The sequence below is a fragment of the Sorex araneus genome, chromosome 4 (genome assembly GCF_027595985.1).
Source record: "Sorex araneus isolate mSorAra2 chromosome 4, mSorAra2.pri, whole genome shotgun sequence".
Lineage (NCBI taxonomy): Eukaryota > Metazoa > Chordata > Mammalia > Eulipotyphla > Soricidae > Sorex > Sorex araneus.
Genome location: NC_073305.1, coordinates 192099266 through 192124125, shown reverse-complemented (window position 1 = coordinate 192124125; position 24860 = coordinate 192099266). Strand labels below are relative to the sequence as shown.

Here is a 24860-nt window from a genome sequence, read left to right as displayed (position 1 = left end):
CTGGCGCCGCGCTCAGGAGTCACTCCTGGCGTTGTCCAGGGTACCTTAGGGGGCACCGGGAGTGGAACCCAGGTCGGCCGCGCGCAGGGCGGGCTCCCTCCGCATTGTCCCATCCTGCCTGGCCATCTGCAGCTTTGGACTTGCTGTAACCGTGGGCTAGTGGCCTCTCTCTCAGGTCACCTCTTGGTCCATCCTGATGGTGGTGGTGCATTGTCATCCCGTGGATGGCCAGACTGTGGTCTCAGTGGCCATCCTGTTTTCGCAGGAGCTCGTCTTGGACTGGAGCGTAGGGACTAGTGATGCCGGACGACTAGAGGTAGTGACGGGTACCCTTGGGGACATTAGACCAGGCCACTGCGCCCTCACCTCCAGCTAAACTCAGCAAGACGGGGTCTCTCTGTGAGCTCCAGGCCCTATTCAGGCTCTACCCTGGAAAGAGATTTCTGCAGCAGAGTTCTGGGCCGCAGGGCTGGACAGGGCCAGACAGGGCCACACACGTGCTCACAGCCCTCCCCTCCTCCTCTCCGTTGCTTTCCCCCTACTTCCTCCCTCCACTTCCTCCCCTCCCCCAACTCCCCTCTCTTCCTTCCCTTCCCTTCCCTTCCCCCTGCCTCTCTCCTCTTCCTCCCTCCCCTCAGTGCACACTGTTGTCTGAAACAGATTTACCCTCTCCTATTTCCAGGCCTTAATTTAGCCTGGGAGCTAGGTGTGTGCAGGGTGGCGACCCCCCAGCCTCTCTGCCTGGCTGGACCTCGACTCTCCCCACTGTGGTTCTCTGTGCCCACATCCCCTTTCTCTGAGGCGCTGCTGGGCTCCTGTCTGTCGTGTGAGGCCCCACCTGTGTTGAGGGCCACATCCGCTGGCTCTGCAGGTCTGTCTTGAGGGGGACACAACATCAACAAAACATTGCATGCTGTGTCCTTTCCCCTTCCCTTTCCTGTTGCATGTCGGGACCTGGGATGGCACCAGACCCATAGCTTCAGGAGGGCAAAGACTGTCTCTTCCCTGGGCCCATCATGAACCCTGGTCGGTGTAGTGTTCCTTCCTAGTGCTCACCTGCTAGAAGGGCCAAATCAGCATGTTAAAGAGGGGAGAGGGAGGAGCAGGCTGTGATGCAGGCAGGGGAGAAGTGTTCCCAAAACAATTATTGTTTATTAATTTTTTGGAGGGCCACACCCAGCAGTGCTCAGGGATCACTCCTGGTGGGGCCCAGCTGTGTTGAAGGTAAAGGGCCTCCCCACTGCACTGTCGCTCTGGCTGCCTTTGTTCTTTTCGCTTCTTTAAAGCTCCATGGAAGGGGCCGGTACTTGCTTTTCACACAGCCGACCCTAGTTTTACTCCTGGCATCTCATATGGTTCCTTAAGGCCTGCCAGGAGAGATTCCTGAGCACAGAGTCAGGAGGCAGCCCTGAGCACCACTGGTCCCTGTAGTAGCTTTTGTGGTGCTGGTAAGTCTCCTCACACGATCTCATGTTTTCACATTTAATTATGAGCACCGTTCAAAGCCAAGAATAAACCCTTTAAAATAGGAACTGAAGTCATTCTACACAGAGTTTACAGAAGCGTGGTTAAAGAGCTAGTGGGCAAATAAACTTTACTGAGACAATTTGCTAAGAACCTAGACACGGCAAGTCTCTGAGTGCACTCAGGGAACAGAAGACAAACAAGGCATTTCTACAGCTAATTATGTGGTCCCTGTGATGGCTCCACTGCGGGAAGGGGTGAGGCCCTAACAGTGGCCACCCTTTCGGCACAGGGCGGGCTGGACGCCAGGACCTTGCAGTTGAGACAGGATGGGGTTGGTCTGGAGTGCAGGGGGTCCAGTGAGGGCACAACACATAGACACACACGCACACACACACCTTCACACACCCTCACACATATGGTCTCACACTCTCACATATATACTCTCACACACATCTGCACTTGCACACACTTGCACATCGTACCCTCACACACCCCCTGCACTTGCACACACTCTCACACTCACACATCCACTCCTGGTCCGTCGCTGGGGAGCCACTGGTCTGTGGGGCGAGGACAGAGATGCTCTCCTGGGGCCTCAGTGGCAGCTGGAGGTGAAGGAGGAGCGGCTGCAGCAGGAGGGTACGGGGAGGAGCCCAGAGGGACCAGGGCAGCTTCTCATGAAGGCCATTGTGGCTTCACCTTGGTCTTCGGGGCCGCTTGGCACTGCCCCCTGGAGGCCTGCGGGGGTCACTGGGAGGCAGTGGGCTGTGGCGGTGGCCCCCAGTGTTCGTGGACCCTGGAGGGGAGGATGGCTCCATCAAGGCTCATCTCCGGCACCAGGTACAGCTCATGCCTTTCCCCCGCCCAGCCTCTGCGCAGACCCTGGGGCCTGCCCCCTGGCTTGCTCTGTGTGGGACACGCCTTGGCCTTGCCATAGGGCTCCTGGCGGGGTCTGGGTTTGGGCTCAGAGCAGACTCATGGGCACAGGTGGCCTGAATAGCAGTTCTCTGCTTGTCTGTGCCAGGGATGCCCAGGCCATCCCCCAAAGACCCATCTGCGGGCTGAGTGCAGTTTTGCCTGTGGGGGCCCAGCCCAGCACTGCGGGCTCCCTGAGGCCGGGTCAGGCCTGGTCCGCAGACACTGTCAGGTTCCACAGAGCCCGAAGCAGAACTGCTCTGAGATTTTTCCAAGACAGAGCAGGCCTGTATGCAGGAGCCCTGGTGAGAGATCCAGATGAACCTCCGTAGCTCCTGACACCCACCCACCTCAGCAGCCTCTGAGACCAGACGCCGCGCCATCTGCCGGACCCCCAGCCCTGTCGAGGAGCCGCACTGACCTCGCACGTCCCGGGGCAGGAGGGGCGCTTTGCTCGGGGCGGCGCTGCTCTGCCACACCGCGCTGGGGAAGGTGAAGCTGAGCGCATGCTCGTCTAGACAGAGGGACAAAGACAGAGGGGGGAGGGGGCCCCGGAGTGTGGGTAAGGCAGGGGAGCAGGTCACTGGGAACCTCACGGCACTGACACGGCCTTGTTCCCGAAGACCCTGAGCTCTGGTACTTCCAGAATGTGAGATACACGTAACACGATGTGCTATGGGGCAAACCACAAACCCGCTGAGGCCCTGTGGGGACTGGGCAGGCCAGGAACGGTTGAGCACTTCCTCTGTGGATGCAGACAGCAACTCCTGCACTGGGGCCATCCATACAGGGGCCACCCCCCTCTGTGGCCCCCAAGCCCCCATACCTATCTGTTCCTAGACAACCTCCCGCCCCATGCAGGTGTGACGGTTTCACCAGGCAAGGAGCTGCACCCCATCCCCTGCTTGCCAGCTGGAGGAGAGAAAGAGCTGACTCAGCCCTACCCCAGAAGCCCCCTACTCATGCTGCCTTCTCTATAGCTTTGATGAAGGTGCAGAGGGCATAATTATAAACTTTGCAAAGCAGAAAATCCCCTAAGTTTAAGGAAGAGGCTAAGTGGTTTTTAAAATGTTTTAAGTTTTCTAAAAAAGTGTGATTGCAGGATCGTTCTGCTCCAGCAATCACAGTCATCAAGCTGAGTTAGGATTTCATCAAAATCAAAGGTATCTGGATAGCCTGAGAAAGAAGAGCCATGAAGCAGTGGGGTGGATGCAGCCCCTTACCCCGGTCCTGTCTGCAGCAGGGTCATGTGGTGTGGGGTACACGCAGCCCCCTGCCTGGATCTGGCTGCCAAGAATCCTGAAGGTGTACTCAGCCTTTGCCTACTTAGAACCCATTCTCAAGAAACAAGACATAAGCTGGAAGAGGCTCAGAAGGCTGGAGCACTTGTGGATTCTATCCCTGGCATCACAAGTGCCCCAAAACCTCCAGGAGTAACCCCAAAATCAAAAAAGTACTCAAAATCAATGAACAAGAATAAAACGGTGTTTGGAGAGTGGTCAGGAGCCGGGAATCAGAACCTCCCACCTTGCCTCCAATCTTCCCCTGCACCTCTGACCTCTCCCAGCTGTGTAACCCGGGCCAGTCCCTTCACCAGAGCCATGTCCCTGGCGGGCACTGGGGATTGTTACTGCTTCTTCCCTCTCAACGCCCCCCACCCCCCGGCCAAGGACATACAGCTGCCCGCATTGAGAGCTGCCAGCCGGACAGCCCCTGCAGCCTCACTGAGGGACAAGCCCTGTGGAGCCCAGCTCAGGGGGCCAACTTTTTCTGAGCTCTGGGTCCCCACCTTTGGACGTCTCACATCAAGCAGGAAACTGGGGGAAGGGGGGCTTGGACACCTGCCAGCCTGCGTACAACAGAAAGGAACTGGCCAGAAAACAGCCAGGAGACCACGATGGTGCCCCTGTACCAGGTGTGCCAGATTCTTCTGACTTTATCTGCACTCCGAGTTTTCCCTGTGAGCATAGGTGGTCTCTGCCACACCAGGGCCCACGTGTGCTGAGGCCTCAGGCTGCGTCTAATTGCGTGCGTGGGTTTCTGCATGCGTGGGGAGCCGCAGACCAAGCCGCTCCGCAGCTGGCGCCAGGCACGTGTAGGGTGAGGCTGTCTGACGGGGTGTGGCTTCCCTACTGGGGCGGGGCTTTCCGGGAAGGCGGGGCTTTCTGGTTGGGCGTGGCTTCCATATTGGGACAGGGCTTTTCCTACAAGGGAAAGGCTTCCATACTGGGGCGGGGCTTTCGTGTGGGCGGGGCCTTCTATATGGGCGGGGCTTCCCGACCCCCCTACAGCTGCCTTCAAACCACCCTCAAAGCCACCCCTCCAGCCGCACTCAGCACACAAGTCTCCCCTGCCCGTTCCTTCCTACCTGAGTGGAAGCTGAGGTTGGGTTTTATCTTGGCGGCGGTAGGCACTGCGGGGAAGAAGCTCTTTCCTGACGACTTGGAGAGCTGGAGGAGCACCGGGGGCTGGCTCTCCGTGGGGGGCTCTGGGGCCTGCAGGGGGCGGGTGGGTGCCATATGAGCAGGGGCCCTGTTGTTCCTAGGCTGCTGGCTGGACAGGGCAACTCGGGGACGAGGGACCCGCATCAGCCACACAGAACAGAAGGTAGCAGAGAAGACAAGCACCAGTCAGCAGGAGGGCATTTGCTGGCCAATGAGAGAAGCCGTTTCTCCAGACTCTCTGGGGTGGGGCAGCGGCAGGAGGCGTCTGGCCTTCTCTGTCCTGTGCTGACCTGTGTCCCTAAAGCCCCTCTCAGCTACTGTGCACCCACCGTGCCCCTGGTGAGGGATGGAGACCTCTTCTTCCTGGCCTTCCTCTCCAGGGAGCGGTCCCGGCTTGGGCTGGTGTGGCGCCACCTCCGGTCCGCAGGGCTGGGGTCCCTGGAGTCGAGGGTCACATCATCCGGCAGGTGGAGGGAGGAGCGGCCGCTGCCGCCATCACGGTCCTGGGCCTTGGCGCGCCGGCTGGCGGCGATGAGCGTGATGCCCTTGGTGCCCTCAGCCATCTCCCGGAGTGCCTGGGGGCTCAGCGCCTCCCCTGCCGAGCTGCTGGCGGGGACCAGGTCCAGGCTGGCTGGGGGGTACAGCTTGGAAACCAAGTTCTTCACGCTTAGGGGGCTGGACTTCTGCAGGAACAGCAATGGGAAGGGCAGGTCACCATGGGGCCAGGGGTCCCCGGGAGCGGACTGGAGACAGTCCGACACAAGTAGCTTATTTGGAAGCGAAAGCAAAAGAGGATGAGTGAAAATCTGGCCCCTGGCTGGACATCTACAGGTCACTAGGCAGTCACAGCCCATGGGCAACACCAACTCCTGAATTCTGGCAGGGGCTTGACCTCCCCCCCACTCTCTGGCTCAGAGCGGGGCTGGCTCAGCAGCAAGACCCAGAGAATTATCCCTGGTGGTGCCCACCTCATGACCATGATGCCCCTATGGGTGTCCCCACCCCCGAGATGCTTACATTTGCCCCCCCACACTCCCACTAAGGCACGGAGAGTCGGGCCAGGAGGGAGGCTCAGCTGGTACATGGTAAAGCTGGTGGTTTCGGGGGGTCTTGGAGCAGTGAGACCCTCTTCGGTGTTCTTCCAGAGAAAGGCAGTTACCTTTCCCTTGTTTCATCGTGGGGCCACACCCAGTGGTGATCAGGAATCGCTCCTGACAAGACCTTTGGGGTGCTGGGGATTAAACCTGGGTCAGCGCATTTAAGGCAAACATCCTCCCTGCTGTAATATCACTCTGGCCCCTGAAAGGGAGGCTCTGTGAACTGGAATCTCTTGGATTTACCACTGTATGCCAAGGGAAGGAGCTCAGAGATGTGAAGACACTGACCTGAGGCCACACAGCCTGCCCAGCCTACTCTCCCTGAGCCGAGGTCTAAGCAATGAGGATTTGGACACCCTGAGATCCTTGGCGCAGGCCGGCGCCCTCTCCACTCTCTCACCTGCCTCCCCCAGAGGTTGTGTGACCTGCAACGGGGGTGGGGGGGAAGAGGAAGCTAGGAACCCCCAGGATGGGGGCAGCAACCCAGCCTCTCTCATCACGGTTGGGTCCCATGGCAAGGGTCCCCTGCTGCCCATGGGGCTCTCTGGAAACAGGGACTACACAGGCAAGTTCAAAGTCAGGCTGAGACCCTCCTGCATGGAAGCAGGACATGGGGTCGTCTGAACTCTGGGAAACTAAAAGGATGGGTCCAGCTCGGTCCCTGCATACCACTGTCATAAAGCCAGAAGCAGGGGCAGGGTTGGGGGAGCAGGGGCAGGAGGCCCAGGGGAAGAGGGTGTAGGGGCAGGCAGGTCCTTACAGAAATGTTTCTCTGGCCTAGCACAGCTCACCCCACAGGCAGGTGGCCTCCCTAGAACCTCTCTTCACCACGCAGAGGGGACCCCAGAACCTGGGCTGCTCCACGGGGTGCCCAGAAGCTGCACTGTGTGAAGAAGGGCCCCAGGACCCGGCTCCCGGACAGCACCATGCACCAACCTCATGACTCGGGGGCGTCAGCAGGATGCGGACAGACATCGGAGGCAGCAGGGCGTCGGCCTTCCCCAGTGACTTGGACGGGGTGCCCTTTGCTGACCTGTGGCCGTCACTGTGGGGAGCACGGTGCCTCAGCAGAGCAGTTGGACCTGAGCCCAGCTCCATGGCCAGGTGCGGGCAGGTGTGGTCTAGCCTGAGCTGCACCACGCTGGCCACTTCAGCCAGCCCCACAGCTCTCAGGCCAGGCTGGCACCTGCCAGCCCCTGGGCCCCCAGCCCAAGGGGAAGGGGGACAGTCACCATCCCTGGGGACCAGCTCTGTGGGGTCCTCTGTCCACCCCACTCTGGCCCCAGCTCCCTGAGCATGCCCTTGATGTGGCATGAGGCAGCTTTGGGGGCCCCAGGGAGTCAGAATGGTGCTTTCCGTGTGAAAGGGTGGAGACCTGGGGCCCTCAGGGAGACTGGACTGCCTGACAAGCAGGGACAGCGGAGCCCGGGGCAGGGCTGGGCAGAGTCAGGCACCTGGTCTTGATCAAGGGACTTCAGACATGTTGTTTTCATGCACACATGTTGAGAATATGCATGTTCATGTATGTGCACATATGTGTAAGCAGGGGTGCACATAGTTGCACATAAAACTTATGATATGAACTATGTGCATACACACTCCTGCACAGGAATGTACAAAACAAGTGCACATACAAACATAAATGCTTATACGTAAATGCACACGTGTGACCATACATAAACAAAATGTGTCATGTGTGCACATAAGAATTGTGTGTACACACCAGACACACATGTGCATACAGACTCATGTGCATGGACATGTATGTGTGTACAAACTCGTGTGCAGGCGTGGGCCTTTTGACACTGTGAGGCACAGACACCACCCTGTACGCACACATAGCTGTGGTTGCACTGAGCACATTTCCCTGACCCTGGCTGCATCCCACTGGGCACAGAGGCCCTCAAGGGGCAGCTGGGGCTGTCAGGACAGAACTGCGTGGTGGTCATGGGCATCCTCACCAGCACCGCACCCTAAGGGGGTCACAGGCCTGCACTCTCCTCGACACATGATGGGAATCAGGCAGAGTGGCTGGACCTCGAACCCAAGGTGCTTGGCCGGGGACACTGGGCTGGCGTCAAAGGCTCAGTGAGCCAGGAACTGGCAAGCAGAGGAAAAGCAGGAAGCTGAGGAAGGGGAGAAGAGCGTGGTGCAGGCTGGCAGTGAGCAGGAGGGAAGTCAGCTGAGGCAAGCCTTGTAGGCTCCCATCTGTGGGGACACTCGCAGGGCGGGCGGGTCCTCACCTGTCTGTCTCCAGCAGAATGGGGGGCAGCTCGAACTGGGCGCCCCAGGGCAGGTCCTTCCTGTTGGCCTGCGGCTCGCGGCTGGCCTCCTCGGGTGCAGGAGAGACACACAGGACAGAGCCGTCCTGGGGACGGGGAGGGTTGGGTGAGGGGCCGTCCTCCTGCCAGCGTCCACTAAGGAAGCGACTGAGGGGGGTGGCCACCTGTTCGGCCCAGACGGAGGGGGCTGTGAGACAGGCCAGCCTCTGGGGGCACGTGCAGAGCTCTGAGAGCCTGGGGGGCCTTCGGGGGCCAGAACGATCCCCCAGAGCTGAGGTCAGAGCTGCAACAGGGGGCAGTGCCGTGGGGAGGAGAGTGCGTCCCTCCACAGTGGCTCATTCTTGGCCGTGGGCCGGATACTGTGACCCCACCCACATAAGAGGCTGTGCTGGAGAAGGGGGCTCCTGGGGACAGATTTCAGAGGGCCAGGTAGAACATTCTGGAAATGGGTGCTGGGCTTGATCTCAAACCAGAAATGGCTAGGCGGCACCTGGGCAGGGACGTGGATGTCCCGCTACAGGGATGAGGGTGGGAAGCTCCAGCTGGCACTGCTGGGACTCCTGAGCACAGAGCTGGGAGTAGCCCCAAATAACTAAATAAGCAAATGCTGAAGAATTGAAACAAGACAGAGACCTCCCCGTTCTTGTCCACTGAAATCCCCGGATTAGCACTAGACATCAGTGAAGTCTGAAGACCCCTACAAGCACCCAAAGAAGTGTCTTGGAGGGCCTGGCTGGAGTCACAGAGGCCAGGTCTGGGGGTGCCGAGGCTGCACAGACCCCAGCTCAGGCTCCCCACAAGACCCCGTAGCCCCAGCCCAAGTCAGGGGCGTGTGTGACTGACAGGGTGCCTGCAATTCCCCCTTCTCTTGCGCCTGTCACAGAGAGCCCAGCAGGAGGGGACGCGCTGTGGGGGGGCTCACCCGCAGGGAGCTGGACATGACGGAGTGCAGGAGCAGGAGGCGGTCCAGTGAGCCTTCACCCAGCTCCCTCGAGTACAGGCGAAAGCGCTGCTGCAGATCCTCTGGCACTGGGATGCCAGCCTCTGTGGGGCGGGCAGAGGGCAGCTCGGCTGCTGGTGGCCCCTTCTCAGGGGCGAGAGGCGGTGGCGAGGGGCTGGGGCTTCTCCACTTTGCTCGCTGGTACAGTGTCTCTCTAGGCTTTGCCTGTTGGCCTCACACTGGCTTCTGCTTTGTGTGCATGTGTGTGTGTGCATGCATGTATATGCGTGTATGCATGCGTGTGTGCGTGCGTGCGTGTGTGTGTGTGTGTGTGTGTGTGTGTGTGTTTAGGCCCTACCCAGCAATGCTCGGGGATTATTCCTGGCTCTGCACTCGGGGATCAGTCCTGGTGGGGCTCAGGGGACCATTTGGGATGTTGGGGATTGAACCTGGATCAGCCGCGTGCCAGGCAAGTGCCCCACCCACCATATTATCTCTCTGGTCTGGTCCCTTTTTTAAAACAAAGTTTTTAAATGGTGGTAAGGGGCCTGAGCTCTGGTTCAGCAGGGCCGGGCTTGGGGTGCTGTCCCCCAGGGCGGCCTCACCGTGGATGAGCTGCTGCTGGTCCTGGATCAACTGCTCGCACAGCAGCCGGTGCTGGTGGTAGCGCTGGATGACGAAGTCCTTCTGGCACAGCAGGTTCTTCCTGCGCAGGCTGTGGGCCTGCAGCTCGGTGCTGCCCACCTCCAGCTCGTGCACGCGGCACAGCAGCTGCAGCACCTCCCGCTGCTCCTCGCTCACGCTCTGGCCAGGAAGCAGCCGCTCCAGCTGGGATGCCTTCTTCTTGGCGTTGGCCAGACGCTGCTCCAGCCCGGCCTGGGAGGGGCAGGCGGTGAGGGCAGCTGAGGCGGGGGTGTGCCCTGCTCAGTGCCCACGGCTGAGTGGGCTTTGCTGGTGGTCGTTTCCCACACACCTCAACCCAGCCAGGCTGGTCTTCGCTGTGACCACACCAGCACACACCCTCACAGACGGGACTGGGGGGGGGGGGCGGCGCCACGCCTCCCTGAGTCTGACCTGCGGCGTGGCCAGCTGCAGCTCTGCTGACCCCACACCCTGCACCCGCACAGGCAGGTCGAGTACTGCAGAAGTGGCCTGACTCTGAGCCCTGCTTGGAAGCCCACTTCCCACAACACCTCCACCAACCTCTCTGTGCCAGACGGCACCCCTGGGTCACAGGCAGGCAGGGGGACACATAAAAGTGACCACAGATGGGCCAGGAGCAGAGGGCTTCCGCTGTAATGTGTTAGTCTAGGTTCCATTCCAACAGCACACACACAGACACACTAATACATACACAACACACTCACACACAGACACACACTACATACTCGTTCACACACTCACACTGTCACACACACACTCCCGCACACTCCCAGAGGGAGCACACTGATATGCTGACACACACTCACACATGCTCCCATGTTCCCTCTCCCGGTCACACGCACACTGAGCAGCAGATATATGTGAGTGTACGCTCAGACACAGGCAGAGCTACCTGTGTGGGTGGCAGGAAGGCCTCCCATTTTGGGGGGGCCACACCTGGGGGTGCTCAGACCTTACTCCTGGCTCTGTGCTCAGGGGTCACTCCTGGTGGTGCACGGGACCCATAAGCAGTGTCGGCTGAGTGAGACCCTCACCTTGAGGGCTGCATTTTTCCGTTGCTCGGCGAGAAGTGTGTTGACTTCCTCCCGGGCCAGTGCCACCTCGGGAGGCTCTGCGCCCTCCTCTCCATCCCCGTCCCCATCGGCCTCCACCAGCTCCTCATCCTTCATTGATGCGGGGTCCCGGGGTGCCTGGTGACTCCTCTCTCGCTCCCAGCTACAGCCAAGACAGGGGGTGTCAGAGGCTGGGGGCAGGCAACCCATGGTGGGCTGCATGCACTCCTTGTCCCAGAGGCACCAGGGAGGTGGGAAGGAGGCGGCGGAGGGTGGGAAGTCTGATCCTGGTTTGTAGGGAAAGCAGAGGCCTGGAGGAAATGAGGTTCAGTTAGCTCGCCCACTTCCTCCACACTGGAAGGCTGAGAACCCCTCCACCTGCCCTCCGAAAGCGGATATGCAGGCAAGGCCTGTGCACGTGGTCAGCCAAGTCCAGCAACAAGAGCTGTGAGGACATGCGGGTGGGCAGGGCATGAACTGGTGCCCAGACACAGGCTCTCTGGACACCAGTGTCCCTTCTGCCAGCTGCTCTAGACTCCAGCTGTGAGGGGCTGGAAGCCGTCTGCCCACAGGGCCAGCTTTGCCGGGGTGGGTAGGGCAGGGGGCGGGATCTGGCCTGGGAGCAGTTGCTGCTCACTCGGCGATGGTCAGCAGGTGGCGGGACATGTCCACGTGCAGCTCGATGTGGCCGTTCTCCAGCTCCACCAGGCTGCGGCGCATCTCCAGCTGCTCCTTGAAGGCCCCAATGAGCTGAGCCCGGATCTTGCTCATCTGCAGGTGGCTGTCCTCTCCATCAAGGGGGGACACTGGGACTGCGGGAGGAAGAGAGCAAGGCCATCAGCCATATGGGCCCCCGAGCGTGCTGCCCCCAGGATGGCTCCCAGCTGCTCTCCCGCTGGGCTGCAGCCCACAGGACAGTTCCTGTCTTTTCCTGTGCAGGAAGTTCCCTGAAGCTGCCCAGGAGCCGAGGCAGACTCTGGGCCTGCAGGCAGGCTACGTGGCGTCTGTCCACACTGTCCCCTCATCTTGGGGGACATCCCTAAATGCCTGCAACCTGAGATAGCACAGATGGCTGCCAGTGTATCTGGATAGGAGACCATTCCAACAAGGGCGTGGGGGGCCGGAGAGATAGTACAATGGGGTTGGGCCCTTGCCTTGAATGCGGCCAATATAGGTTTGTTTGATCCCTGGCACCCCATGTGGTCCCCCAAACCTGCCAGGAGTGATTCTTGAGTGCAGAGCCAGGAGTAAAACCTGAGCACCACTGGGTGTGGCCCAGAACAAACAACAAAAAGAACAAACAAGGTTTGGAGGAGCATTTACACTGATGAGGCCAACCTGCCTCCCAGGTGCCCCGCACACCTGGTTCTGGGATACTGAGATACCTTATTTGGGGGGGACTACTCCTGGCCATGCTCAGGACTTACTCCTGACTCTGTGCTCAGGAGTTCCCGGTGGGGATCGGGGGACCACAAAGGGGTGCCAGGGACTGAACCCCTGTTGGCCGAGTGCAAGGCAAGTGCCTCCCTGCTATACCATGTCTCTGGCCCCCACAAGGGTTTTTTTTACAGAACTTTGTAGATATGAGAAATATCCCTGGACTGCATGTTGTGAGTTTTGCCCCAATAAAAAAGTGTTTTGGGGGCTGGAAAAATAGCTCAGCGGGTAGGGCGTTTGCCTTGCATGCTTCCGACCTGGGTTCGATTCCCAGCATCCCATATGGTCCCCTGAGCACGGCCAGGAGTGATTCCTGAGTGCATGAGCCAGAAGTAACCCCTGACCATCGCCAGGTGTGACCCAAAAAGAAAAAAAGAAAAAAGAAAAAAGTGTTTAACTGCATTAAATGTTAGCACTAGAAGGTGCTGAATTATTTATTTATTTGTTGTTTATTTATTTATTATTCAGCCCCAAGGTGCTGAATTTTTTTGCAAACTATTTGTAAACTGCTGTATTTGCAAACTAATTGTAAATCAAAAAGTATTTCAAGGGGCTGGAGCAATAGCACAGCGGGTAGGGCGTTTGCCTTGCACGTGGCGACCCAGGTTCTATCTATTCCCAGCATCTCATATGGTCCCCTGAGCACCGCCAGGGGTAATTCCTGAGTGCAGAGCCAGGAGTAACCCCTGTGCATCGCCGGGTGTGATTCAAAAAGAGAAAAAAAAAAGTATTTCAAAATAAAAACACTAGTTTAATCTGGGACTGGAGCGATAGCACAACGGGTAGGGCGTTTGCCTCGCACACAGTCGACTCGGGTTCGATTCCTCCGTCCCTCTCAGAGAGCCCGGCAAGCTACCGAGAGTATCCCGCCTGCATGGCAGAGCCTGGCAAGCTCCCCGTGGCGTACTTGATATGCCAAAAACAGTAACAAGTCTCACAATGGAGACATTACTGGTGCCTGCTCGAGCAAACTGATGAACAACAGTGCTACAGTGCTACAATTTAATCTGGGAGGAAGATTAAATTATGGGAGGAAGAAGAAATAAAACCCCAAGACCGCCCAACCTCAAGAAGGCACTGCTGAGGGGTTGGAGCAATAGCACAGCGGGTAGGGCGTTTTCCTTGCACGTCGCCGACCCGGGTTCGATTCCCAGCATCCCATATGGTCCCCTGAGCACCGCCAGGAGTGATTCCTGAGCTCAGAGCCAGGAGTAACCTCTGAGCATCGCCGGGTGTGACCCAAAAAAAGAAAAAAAAAAAAGGCCCTGCTGAGCCAGCTAAGGACGGGGCGTGGCCAAGGGTGGTGCGCAGGGCCAAGGGAGTGGGCATGGCTGAGGACAGTGGGCGGGGCTAGGGTGGGGTGAAAGATGGGCGGGGCCGAGGATAGTGGAGAGGACCAAGTGCAGCGGGCGGGGCCAAAGAGTGGGCAGGACCTTGGGTGGGAGGGGCAGGCCGCGGGTGGGGCGTGGTCTAGTCCCGGACCGGGAGGGGCCTGGCGGGCCCTACCTGGCGCATCTCTGACGCCAGTGTTGCCTTTCTCCTTCGCCTGCTTCTCAATTTTGGATTTGAGGTGCTCGATCTCCCTGCGCAAGTCAGCGATGACGTCCGTGTACTGCGCTATGTGGTAGGACACGCTCAGCAGGTTCCGCTTGACCTGCAGGGATGGGAGTCGAGGTTCTGGTCCCAAGGAGACCCAAAGCCCACAGCTCTGCAGCAGTGGACGCCAGGCCACGCCGGGCCACGGAGCTGAGGGCCGAGGACGCTATGCCACCCACAGCCCTGAGGTGCTGGGGACCGGATTCCAGAGACAGCTGGGGGTGTGACTGGGTATTGGGGTTTAGTGAGGACAGTTTCCATTTGAACAATGGAAGGTTCTGGAGATGGATGGTGGGGGTGAATGTGCCGTACTCAATGCCCTGAACTCACATTTATTTATTTATTTATTTATTTATTTTGGTTTTTGGGTCACACCCGGCGATGCATAGGGGTTACTCCTGGCTCTGCACTCAGGAGTCACCCCTGGCAGTGCTCAGGGGACCATATGGGATTCTGGGAATTGAACCCGGTCGGCCGCGTGCAAGGCAAACGCCCTACCCGCTGTGCTATTGCTCCAGCCCCTGAACTCACATTTAAATAGTTTAGGTTTTGGGGGGAGAGTAAACACTCTGAGGTCACACCCAGTGATGCTCAGGGGTTACTCCTTGCTCTGTGCTCAGGAATTATTCCTGGTGGTGCTCGGGGGACCATATGGGATGCCAGGGATCTAATCCGGGACAGCTGAATGCAAGACAAGCGCCCTACCTGCTGTACTATCTCTCTGGCCCCCTACCAGAGTTTGAATGTGCGGGGGGCAGGGGTGCTTGCCTTGCATAGGGTACCCTAAAACAGCAAGAAAATAAAGAGAAAGGAAAGGAAAAGATAGGGCTGGAGAGATAGTACAGGGCTTAGCACACTTGCTTCCTTGTATGCAGCCCAGCCCTGTTCAACCCCTGCACCCCACATGGTCCCCTGCCCCGCCAGCAGTAAGCCCTGAGCACTGCTAGGTGTGGCCCTAACACAAAGCGAACAAACAAAAAATCTGGAAAAATAGGAAGAGAAAGAAAACCCGGGGCTGAGGAAATGGCTGAATGCACGTTTTCCTTGCAGGAGGCCCGAGTGCTCCATAGTGCTCCCTGAGCACTGCTGAGTGTGGCGCTAAAACCAAAACACGCCACAACAATCTTGAAGTGCTCAGTTCTAGGTTCTGGGTATTTGGCACAGTAACAACATCAGGCTTCACACCCCTGTGTCTGCGTGTCTCTGTGTGTCTCTTCGTGTCTCTGTGTGTCTCTGCATATCTCATGTGTGTCTCTGCATGTCTCTGCGTGTCTCTGGGTGTCTCTGGGTATCTCTGAGTGTCTGTGTGTCTGTGTATCTGTGTGTCTCTGCGTGTCTCTGCATGTCTTTGTATGTCTGTGCGTCATGTCTCTGTGTGTCTCTGCATGTCTCTGTGTGTCTCTGCGTGTCTCTGCATGTCTTTTTTTTTTTCTTTTTAGGTCACACCCAGCAATGTACAGGGATTACTCCTGGCTCTGCACTCAGGAATTACCCCTGGTGCTGCTCAGGGGACCATATGGGATGCTGGGAATCGAACCCGGGTCGGCCGCGTGCAAGGCAAACGCTCTACCCGCTGTGCTATCGCTCCAGCCCCGTCTCTGCATGTCTTTGTATGTCTGTGTGTCTCTGTGTGTATCTGTGTCTGTGTCTCTGCATATTTGTGTATGTGTCTGTGTGTGTCTGTGTGTCTCTGCATGTCTCTGCGTGTCTCTGTATGTCATGTCTGTGTGTCTGTGTGTCTCTGCATGTTTCTAGTGTCTCCCTCTGCATGTCTCTAACATTCTCTCTCTGTCTCACAGTGTCCCTCCAGCACCTGCCCACGGAGCCTGTGGTCGTGACCTCACAGAGTCCTTGCTTCCTGGTCCTCTGATGGGCTGTGAGGTGCCGCATCTCGCCAGGTGGGGCTTGGACTCTTCTCACAGCTCAGGGGCCCCAGAAGCACCTCTGTTTGGGCTTGCTGGTGGTGTCCAGCTCAGTGGACACTGGAGAACCCAGCTCAGCACTGGCCATGACCTCTCCCAAGTGGTTGCTAGGGGCCAGCATGCCCCGCCTATGCAGGGAGTGGCCACGGCCTCCTTCCCACAGACATGACGCACCATGATGTGGACAAGACTGGCTGTGTGGGCAGGACTGGCCGTGGGCCTGGGAGGAGCCCCTCTCTGTCAGTGGGGGAGTGGGGTTGAGGGACCTCAGGGGAGAGGGAGAAGTGACCAGATCATATGCACCACGGCCGTCAGGGCAGGCCCTCAGCCTGACACACGGCCTCATGGGAAATGGGGTGTCTGCAGACGGGATGGGGCATGTGCGGGCCTCACCCTGGTCTTGATGTTCTTGGCCCTGTAGGCGTACAGCAAGGTGGTCCTCGACTCCTCAAAGTGCGTGCTGGCCGGGCTGATGTGGGCGATCATCACTGTCCGGCTGTTCCCCCCGAGGGCGTCCTGTGGGGGACCAGCACCACGGGGTGACAGTGTAGGGCCCACCCCAGGCCCAGTGCCAGCCAGGGTTGGCTCGGGGGGGAAGCAGAGTCCTGGGGTTTACCCAGCCTGGGCCTGGGACTATGGGAACAGCCAAGGCCATGTGGACAGGACACTGTGGCTTCACAGCTGTCTCCTCTCTGCCCACCCGGCTAGGTGGTGGATGGGCGTGTGGGGCTTGTGGCATGGCCAGAGCAGGGCCCGGTAGCTCCCCAGGCCCCGGCCAGCCACGCTTGGAAGGATGGCCGCTCTGGGCTGGGGCGGGGGACGAGCGTCCCCGGGAGGGTCCTGGCTGCAGAAGCTGCTGGCAGACGTGCCCTGGGCCCCTGGCCCTGCCCGCACCCCCGAGCCCCGCCCCGTGCCCCCACACCTTCAGCAGGCGGGTGAGTTTGCTGTCCCGGAAGTTGACGTACTGCACGCGGCCGCCGCCCTTCTCGCTGAGCGCATTGATGCAGTTCCCCAGCGCCAGCAGCGAGCGGTTGATGTGGGCGCCCTCCTTCATCCTCTTCCCTCGGTTCTGGGTCTGCGTGTGGAGAGCAGGGGACGGGGAGGGCTGCAGCCCAGAGGTGCTGTGACACCCCCAAACCAAACCAAACAGCTGCTCTGGGCTCCGCCTGCCAGTTGATTAGACCCAAGCTCTGGGGCTTGCGAGGGTGTGTGGGAAGATGCCCCGTCCATCAGCAGACCCCTGGGCAGAGCCAGGACCAAGCACTGAGCACTGCCAGGTGTGGCCACCCAAACACCTGCACCTGCACCTGGCTCTGTGGCCCCACCCCGCCCGCCCACCTCCTGCAGGACCAGCTATCGAGGACAGAGCGAGGGGTGCGGCCTGGACAGGCCCCTGAGCTGACCCTGCCCGCCTGCTCGCCCGTGGGAAGCACTGAGGGCCGTGGGCACCCCGTGTCCTCTCCTGGGGCTTCCGAGGAATGCGCGGCGCCCGAGCCTCCTCCCTGGAGATGTGACCGTCCTTTTCTGTGGTTGCCTCTGTGTCTGGGGCTCGCCTTCCCTCCCTCCCTCAGATCCCTGGATGGCACTAGATTTTGCAGTGTTCTGGATCCAGGCCAGCCCTGCGTGTTCCTGCCCCCCGCCCCGAGCACTGAGGGTGGAGCAGGGGAATGAGAGAGTAATGAAGCTTCTCGAGGACCCAGGCGCAGATGAAAGCAGAGGCCAACACGACTTGGGCCAGATGCCCTAGGCCTGCCGCCCTCCGCCTGGGGGCCAGCGCACCTGCCATTTGGGCTGCGGTGGGGAGGAGCCATGCTCCCAAGGAAGGGATTGGTGCTCCAGCTGTTCCCCACCCAGCCAGGGCGGAACCTGCCCTCTGGAAGGCCAGGGAAGGTGCAGCCCATCTGTCCCATCTGATCTCCGGTGTCCCCCGGGGCTCAGCCGGGGACCCTGTGTCTCAGCATGCTCTGCCCCACGCTGGCCAGTGCTGGGGGCCCGTGGTGGGGCAGGCACCTGGGATGCACGCTCCGAGCCGGCCAGGTCCACCAGGAAGAGCCGCCCCACGCGCACTTCCTCTGCCAGGTGGGCGCCGCGGCGGCGCTGGCGCACCGTCACCTGCAGCACGGCGTGGGAGCGCGAGGACGTGGTGTTGGCGGCCGTGGGCTCCTGCGTGCGCTGCCGGTTGCCCTTGGTGAGCAGCTGCATGATCTGGGGAGGTGGAGATTGGGAGACGCAGCCCCCGGGGAGCCCATCAGGACCCAGGGAGGGGCGGCCCCCCCAGAGAGGGTGGCTCTGTGCCCCGGGCCCCCAGGCCCCCGACTGTGGGGGGCCACAGCACCGTGTCTGTAGAGCCAGTGTCAGGGCTGGAGTACGTGCCGGAGTGGACGTGCCCTGGGCTGATGGGTGGCACCAGCAGAGAGGGACTGGAGGGCTCCTGGGCTGCCCCTGGGCTCTGAGGATGGGCTGATATCTCTGGTGGGAGAGTGCTGAGTGCAGGGGTGATGGGGGAGAGTGCTGAGTGCAGGGGTGCTGGGGAGAGTGCTGAGTGCAGGGGTGATGGGGGAGAGTGCTGAGTGCAGGGGTGCTGGGGAGAGTGCTGAGTGCAGGGGTGATGAGGGGAGTGCTGTGGTGAGGGGAGAGTGCTGAGTGCAGGGGTGCTGGGGGCCCCACATGCCCCCAGTTGTTGAGTCCTGGGACAGTTCAACCCACTTGCAAGCGCTGTGGAGTGTTCCCCATCCTGTCCTCACCCACTGGATGTTTGCGGTGGACATGCCCGTGAGGCTCTAGGTCTGGAGCGTGTCCCCCCAGCTGGGCCTCACCTCCTGGGCGTTCGAGGTAGACACCTCCGTGATGCCTGCGATCTGTATGCTGCCCCGGGCATCCTCCCTCAGCTCCAAGAACCCTGAGGACGGGTTCAGGAGGTCCCGGATCATTTCGTTATAAATCTGGGAGGAGACATGGAGGCTGGAGACAAAGAGGCTGGTGCCCGGGAGGCAGGGGGCGCCAAGGCTACCAGCCCCCACCTCGAGGTAGGACATGGACACGCTGTAGTCCATGTTGTCGCGGGTGTCCTCGATGGCCCTGAACAGGTCCCTGAGCGCCTGCAGGTAGATGCCCGGCTCTGCGTCCATGCCCAGCATGCTGTAGGTCTTCCCAGCACCTGCAGGGGGCGGCAACACTGTCCACCTGGGCCTCAGTTTCCACTGACATAAGAACTACTAAGGGCCGGAGGCACAGGACAGCAGGGAAGGCGCCATGATGCACACAACCCCCCTGGTCTCCATCGTCGGCGTCCCAACAGTTCCCTGAGCCTGCCAGGAGTAATCCCTGAGCACAGAGCCAGGCGGCAGCCCTGGGCACCAAGGGGTGTGGACCCCAAACAAACAAACAGATAAGACGCACTCGAGATTTGTCCCACAGAGGCCCCGAGGGCTGGGGTGTGGGTGGGTGGTGCCCGGCATCTATTTTCCTCCCCATTCTCCATAAGACCAAAGTCTTGCGGCCGGCGCCCCAGCTTAGTGGGCTAGGTGCAGCGGGGATGGACCCTCCAGCACCAGGGCCCTGAGAACAGCGGGAGTGACCCTGTGCACAGTCCTGGCTGGCCCCGCAAGCACCAGAGAAGTCAAAGCAATCCAAAAGAGGACGTGGTCTTTCTAGGAGTGTTGGAGCATTTGCAAGACACAGCATTGTCCGTCCTGCTCCACGGGTGAGCGCGAGAGGCCAGCGGGCCGGGCAAGACCCTGCAGTCTGCTCCTCTCTAGGCCTCCTCTTCAGGTGACTTTGCTTTGGGCAGGTGAGCAATTTCCAGGAAGGGCCTGAGTCCTCAGGGTGAAGGACGGGCCCGGGCCCCCTGTGTGACCTCCTCCTCTGGGGTGGGGCCCCCGTGTTAGTGCAGGAGGCTGCTGCCACCCCCTGTGCTGAGCCTTACCTGATGGGCCGTATGCAAAGACAGTTGCGTTGTAACCAGAAACGACCCCTTCAACCAAGTGCTGTGTGGTGGCACGGTACACGTCTTCCTGTGGACAGATGGGAGGACAGGCAGTGGCATGACAGCCCAGCCGGAGACCGGCGAGACTCAGTGGGGACGCAGGACGGCCAGACTCAGGTCCCCGCTGCCCGATTCCGCAGCCTCCCCAGCCTGGGGCGGGTCAGCAGGCCTGCTGGGGACAGTGCTGGCAGGAGCGTGGTCTGCCGACCTCACCGACCCCCGCCTGGTTCCCTCTGAAGTCCACTTGGAAGGCCTCTGCGCCCGCAGCAGCACCCACTCCCCGACTGCTCCCTGCCTAGCTCCCTTGCGGGGTGGCAAGGGAGCGTGTCTGGGTCTCAGGGCAGACTGGGAGGATGGCAGTGCACGAGTAGGAGTGGACAGATGGACAGACAGATGTGTGGTCAGATGGGTGGATGAGTGGACAGGTAGGTGAATGTTGATTGAAGATCGGGGGATGATGGATAGTGGGAGTGGAGGGTGGAGGATGGATGACCGGAGGAGGGGTAGGTGGATGGATGATGGCTGGCCGGGTGGATATGGATAGACGTGCAGATGGATGGCTGGATACATGAGTGGGGGTGAGTGGATAGATGGGCAGATGGGTGGATGAATGGGCAAGTAGATGCACGGCTGGATGGGCAGGCGGATATGTAGCTAGGTGGGTGGATGGATGGGTGTAAGTAGTTAGGTGGGTGGACGGGCAGGTGGACAGATGCATGAGCAAATAAGTGACCTCTATGAAGCCTGGCACCCAGAAGTCCACCCACCAATGAAAGAACCTCCTGCCCCTCTCCCTGGTCAATCCCTGAGTCATCAGGGCACCCTGGTGAGAAGCCATGGGCACCAGCTTGCCAGTGAGTCTCACGATGGCCCACCTGGGATGCACGCTGGTCGAACACCGCATCAAAGATGAAGGTCTTCTCCCGGGACCGGTGTGCGCGCATCGTGTCCTCGGGGTCCTCGCCAGGGTCCATGAGCACCACCATCTGAAAGGGGTGAGGGGTGGAGGGGGCCTCATGGGAAGGGCAAGGCCTGGCACCCACTGTCCACAACAGCGGGGCTTTTAGACCCACACTGGTAGTCCAGGGGAACCTGTCCACAGCTCCAACACCCTCAGCTCCGGCACCCTCAGCTCCAGCACCCTCAGCTCTGATGCCCTCAGCTCCGGCACCCTCAGCTCCAACACCCTCAGCTCCGGCGCCCTCAGCTCCGGCACCCTCAGCTCCAGCACCCTCAGCTCTGATGCCCTCAGCTCCGGCACCCTCAGCTCTGGCACCCTCAGCTCTGATGCCCTCAGCTCCGGCACCCTCAGCTCCGGCACCCTCAGCTCTGATGCCCTCAGCTCCGGCACCCTCAGCTCCGGCACCCTCAGCTCTGATGCCCTCAGCTCCGGCACCCTCAGCTCCGGCACCCTCAGTTCCAGACACCCTCAGCTCTGGGCACCCACAGCTCTGGCACCCTCTGCTTCAGCAGCCTTTGTTCCAGGCACCATTTGCTCCGGGCACCCTTTGCTCTGGGCACCCACAGCTCCGGGCACCCTCAGTTCCGTGCACCCACAGCTCTGGGCACCCACAGTAATCTCTGTGGTGCTGGAAAGAGCCTGCAGTGGCCCGAAGAGCTGCCACATGGGAATGGGTCTTGGGTGGGCTGGGGTGCGGAGCAGCAGGGTGCCCACGGGCCTACATGTGGCTCACCCCACCGCTGGACTGGCAGCTGCACCCCTCAGGAGAAGGGGCACGTCTCTCCTGTCTCAGGGAAGTGTGTCATTATGGTGCCTCCCGGATGGGGTGCACAGGCAGCCCTGCAGGGAACTGGGGGCAGGCAATTAAGGCTGTTTACTCTGGTGGGAGCTGATGTGCTGCCAGGCACGTGGGCAGGGGTCCAGCCACACCTCAGACTGGCAGAACCCTGAGCCAGGCCTGGAGTCCCCACTGGGAGGACCCAAGGCCCCTCAGCTTTCCTGCCTTTGTTTCACCGCTCTGGAAACTGAGGTCCCAGGAGGGAGGGAGGGGCAGGCCAGGAGCGGCCGGGGCCACGCTGGCACCTGGCCAGCTTCTCCCCGTGACATCAGCACACTTGCTCCCCGGGGCCGCCGCCTCCCTGCTAGGCCAGTTGGCTCGAATCGCTTTCTGCTCCTTGTTCCTTTGCAGCGCCCCTGGGCACTGCTGGACATTCCCTGCCAGGACTGAACATGCACACAGGGACCAGAAAGGAGTGGGAGGGATGTGCAAGGAGACTTGACACCCAGCAGTGCTCAGGGCTCCTTCCTGGTTGGGACTGGACCCTCTCTGGCGGAGGGGATGGAGTCCCAGGTTGCCATCCCTGCACCATTCTCCAGCCTCAGGAAAGTTTTTCTTACTGTTTTGGGGTCACGTCTGTTGGTGCTCAGGGGTTGCTCCTGACTACACTCAGGAATTACACCTGGAGTGCGCGGGACCCAATGGGATGCTGGGGATTGAGTACAGGTCAGCTGTGTGCAAGGCAAGTGCCTTGGCGCTGTGCTGTCCCTCTGGTCTTCAGGAAAGTCTTTACTTTGCTCTGAAGTTACTGAGGAAAAGTGGTGTCCTTTCAGCCCCTCTGCCAAGCAGCAAACTTCATTTATTTGGGTGGGGGGTGGGGGGTACCCACCTGCTGTACTGTCGCCCCAGCCCCAAGCAAGCAGTGAACTTTAAATCAACAATGATTTCCATGGGGCCGGAGCGATAGCACAGCGGGTAGGGCGTTTGCCTTGCACGCGGCCGACCCGGGTTCGATCCCCGGCATCCCATATGGTCCCCCAAGCACCGCCGGGAGTAGTTCCTGAGTGCAAAGCCAGGAGTAACCCCTGAGCATCGCTGGGTGTGACCCAAAAAGCAAAAAAAAAACCCAAAAAAAAAACAATGATTTCCTGATTTGGGCCACTGGGCCAAGAATGTCCTTTTGTGTGGGAAATATGCTGAGTTTTAGGGGCCAGAGAGGTAGCGGGTCCCCATGCGCCCTCAGCAACTCAGAGAAAGGGACTTGAGGCCCCAGGACATGAAGGGGAGGAGACCCTGTGGAGCATGAAACTAACTGTGGGTCTGTGAACGCTGGGGGGCTGTTGCCCTGATGTGCTTTGGGGGAGCAGGTTTGGATGGGACCAAGTTTCGCTGTTCATGGTGAGCCTGGCTCTCTCCCCAGCTCCCCTATAAAATCAAGGTGGCTTCGTCCCCGAGGGCCAATTGCTAATTTCTTTCCCAGTGCCACTTCCCCATCTTGGTACCTCCCAGGGTGAAGCCCTTTCCTTATGAAGTCCTGAAATCTGTCCCCCTAAAGTCACCTGCTTCTCCAAACCAGTGGGACAGGAGGGTGAGGAGACTTGGGGAGGCTGGGGGCCGCCCAGAACCCACCACCAGTCGCTGGGGGCTCACGGGCCCCTCATGTCAGGTGGGCACCCTGGACTGCAGCTCTGGTGGGATCAGGATGGCAGAGCTCAGGACTGGGGTCTGAGGCCTCACACGAGCCTCCCCCAAACACCTGCCCACAAAGCTGTTAGCAGTGCTGCCCCTCAGTCACCCATCAGGGTGATGGGATCGGGGTCCTTGCCCTCAGACCCTGTGCTCCCTCTCCCAGCTGATTCTGGGGGTCTTACCACCCTGTCCTCCGCATATCTCCGTGCCCCCACCATGTCCACCTCACCAGGGGAGGCCCTCACGGCCTGGTCCCTCTGACATAAACTGCATCCCTCCCTGCAAGCCGATGTCTGTCTCAAGGCACTCTGGGCTCAGAGGGGGCCCCCGGGAGGTGTGATACCACCCTTGGCCTCAGAGACCCCAGCCATGGTGCCCCACAAGGTATCTGCGCTCTTTGGAGCAGCCCAGGGGTGAACGGGGGATGGGACAGCCTACTTAATGAGCTCTGGCCCCCAGTGCGATGTTGGTTCTGGGTTCAGGAGCACCCACAGTCCTCTGGATGCTCACTCAGGTGGCAGGTGAGGACCCGATAGGACCCTTGGGGTCTCCTGGCCCACCCCCAGGGTCCCCTCTCCCGCCCAGATGTCCCCTCCAGAGAGGTCTTTGGGGCCTCTGTTCTGCCTGATTGCTGCTGAGACCCCCAACCACACAGGATGCTTTCCTCTGAGGTTCGACCCCCATGCCAAGGCCTGAGGTCAGGGACCTCCTTGGGGCCCCATGGGCCACAGACGCACTCGGCAGACAGGAGCACTTTCCTGGGAGGGTGAGGTGGGATGCAGCAGGCGCTCACCCCCCTGGGCCCCAGCTCTCACCTGGTCCCCCACTTTGTGGGCGATGACAGCGGCTCCTTCCTCCAGCTCTGCATCACTGAGGGGCCGGATGCGAAGCACCACCTGGGGCAGGACCCAGAGGCAGCTGCTCCCGATGTCCCAGCTCAGAAGAGACCCCAGTCTGCCCTCGAGGGCATGGCAGGGCCCACAGTGGGGGGGGCCCAGGCAGCTCGGAGAGGCTCACCGGGACGCTGACTTCCAGCTGGCTGCCCCACTGTCCCCCCAGCTTCCCCGGTATCGCATTGGCCAGGGGCCGCCTGCGGGGGCCTGTCCCCCATGCTCCAGGCAGGCCTGCGCTGTCCCAGGGCTGCCCCCTCATCCCCCTACCTGGGGCGGGGAATTTGGGGTGGGCGTGGGGGCGGGTGCTCACCAGGAGCTGCTGGTCTCTGGGCTCCTCCTCCTGCGTGGGCATGGCCGGGCTGGCCCGGGCCAGGGAGGGGCCACCGGGGCAGGGCATGCGGGCTGGGATGCGCGGCCGCTCTTCAGGCAGCTGAGACCAGTGCCTGCGTCAGCTGTGCTCTGCCACGCCCTGGTGACATCAGGAGGGGCCCCTGGGAGCCCGGTCGGCTGTCACCCACTCAGGACGTGGCTGCCCCGTGTGGCTGGGGAGTCACAAGCAGCTGGGGACCCTGTCCCGCGGGCAAGGAGGCCCTGGCAGGCACAGGGACAGGCCAGCAGGGTCCGGCCTTTGTCTGTGTTCTTGCAGCCATGACAACCGGTGCAGGCTCCCGCCTCCCACCTGGCTCAGGTGAGCCAGCCCGGGGGGTGAGGGGCCAGGGAGCAGGGAGGGCGGTGCCCT

At 60.4% G+C, this 24860-nt stretch overlaps 1 protein-coding gene across 1 annotated transcript; it reads right to left on the bottom strand.

Annotated features, from left to right (window-relative positions):
- Window positions 1-241: 241 nt before the first annotated feature.
- On the bottom strand, window positions 242-24518 carry LOC101540849 (kinesin-like protein KIF19). The gene is made up of 21 exons (XM_055136763.1): window positions 24432-24518; window positions 24044-24124; window positions 20676-20786; window positions 19741-19828; window positions 18836-18972; window positions 18632-18757; window positions 17826-18020; window positions 16738-16890; window positions 16209-16331; window positions 13804-13951; window positions 11498-11666; window positions 10843-11023; window positions 9751-10021; window positions 9128-9249; window positions 8167-8291; window positions 6860-6968; window positions 5156-5509; window positions 4751-4877; window positions 2733-2896; window positions 1057-1059; window positions 242-310 (listed from the first exon to the last, which is right to left on the bottom strand). The coding sequence occupies exons 1-21, from the start codon at window positions 24516-24518 to the stop codon at window positions 242-244; spliced, it is 2943 nt and encodes a 980-aa protein (XP_054992738.1).
- Between the last annotated feature and the right edge of the window lie 342 nt (window positions 24519-24860).

Bases quoted from the DNA above. Each gene is read 5' to 3' on its own strand.
- LOC101540849 (XM_055136763.1), bottom strand. From the start codon at position 24,518: ATGCCCTGCCCCGGTGGCCCCTCCCTGGCCCGGGCCAGCCCGGCCATG. The intron at 11,667-13,803 runs GTAGGGCCCGCC...CCGCAGTCCCAG, and splicing joins TGGCGTCAGAGATGCGCCAG to TGTCCCCCCTTGATGGAGAG. The intron at 9,250-9,750 runs GTGAGGCCGCCC...CCCGCCCCACAG, and splicing joins CCAGCAGCAGCTCATCCACG to AGGCTGGCATCCCAGTGCCA.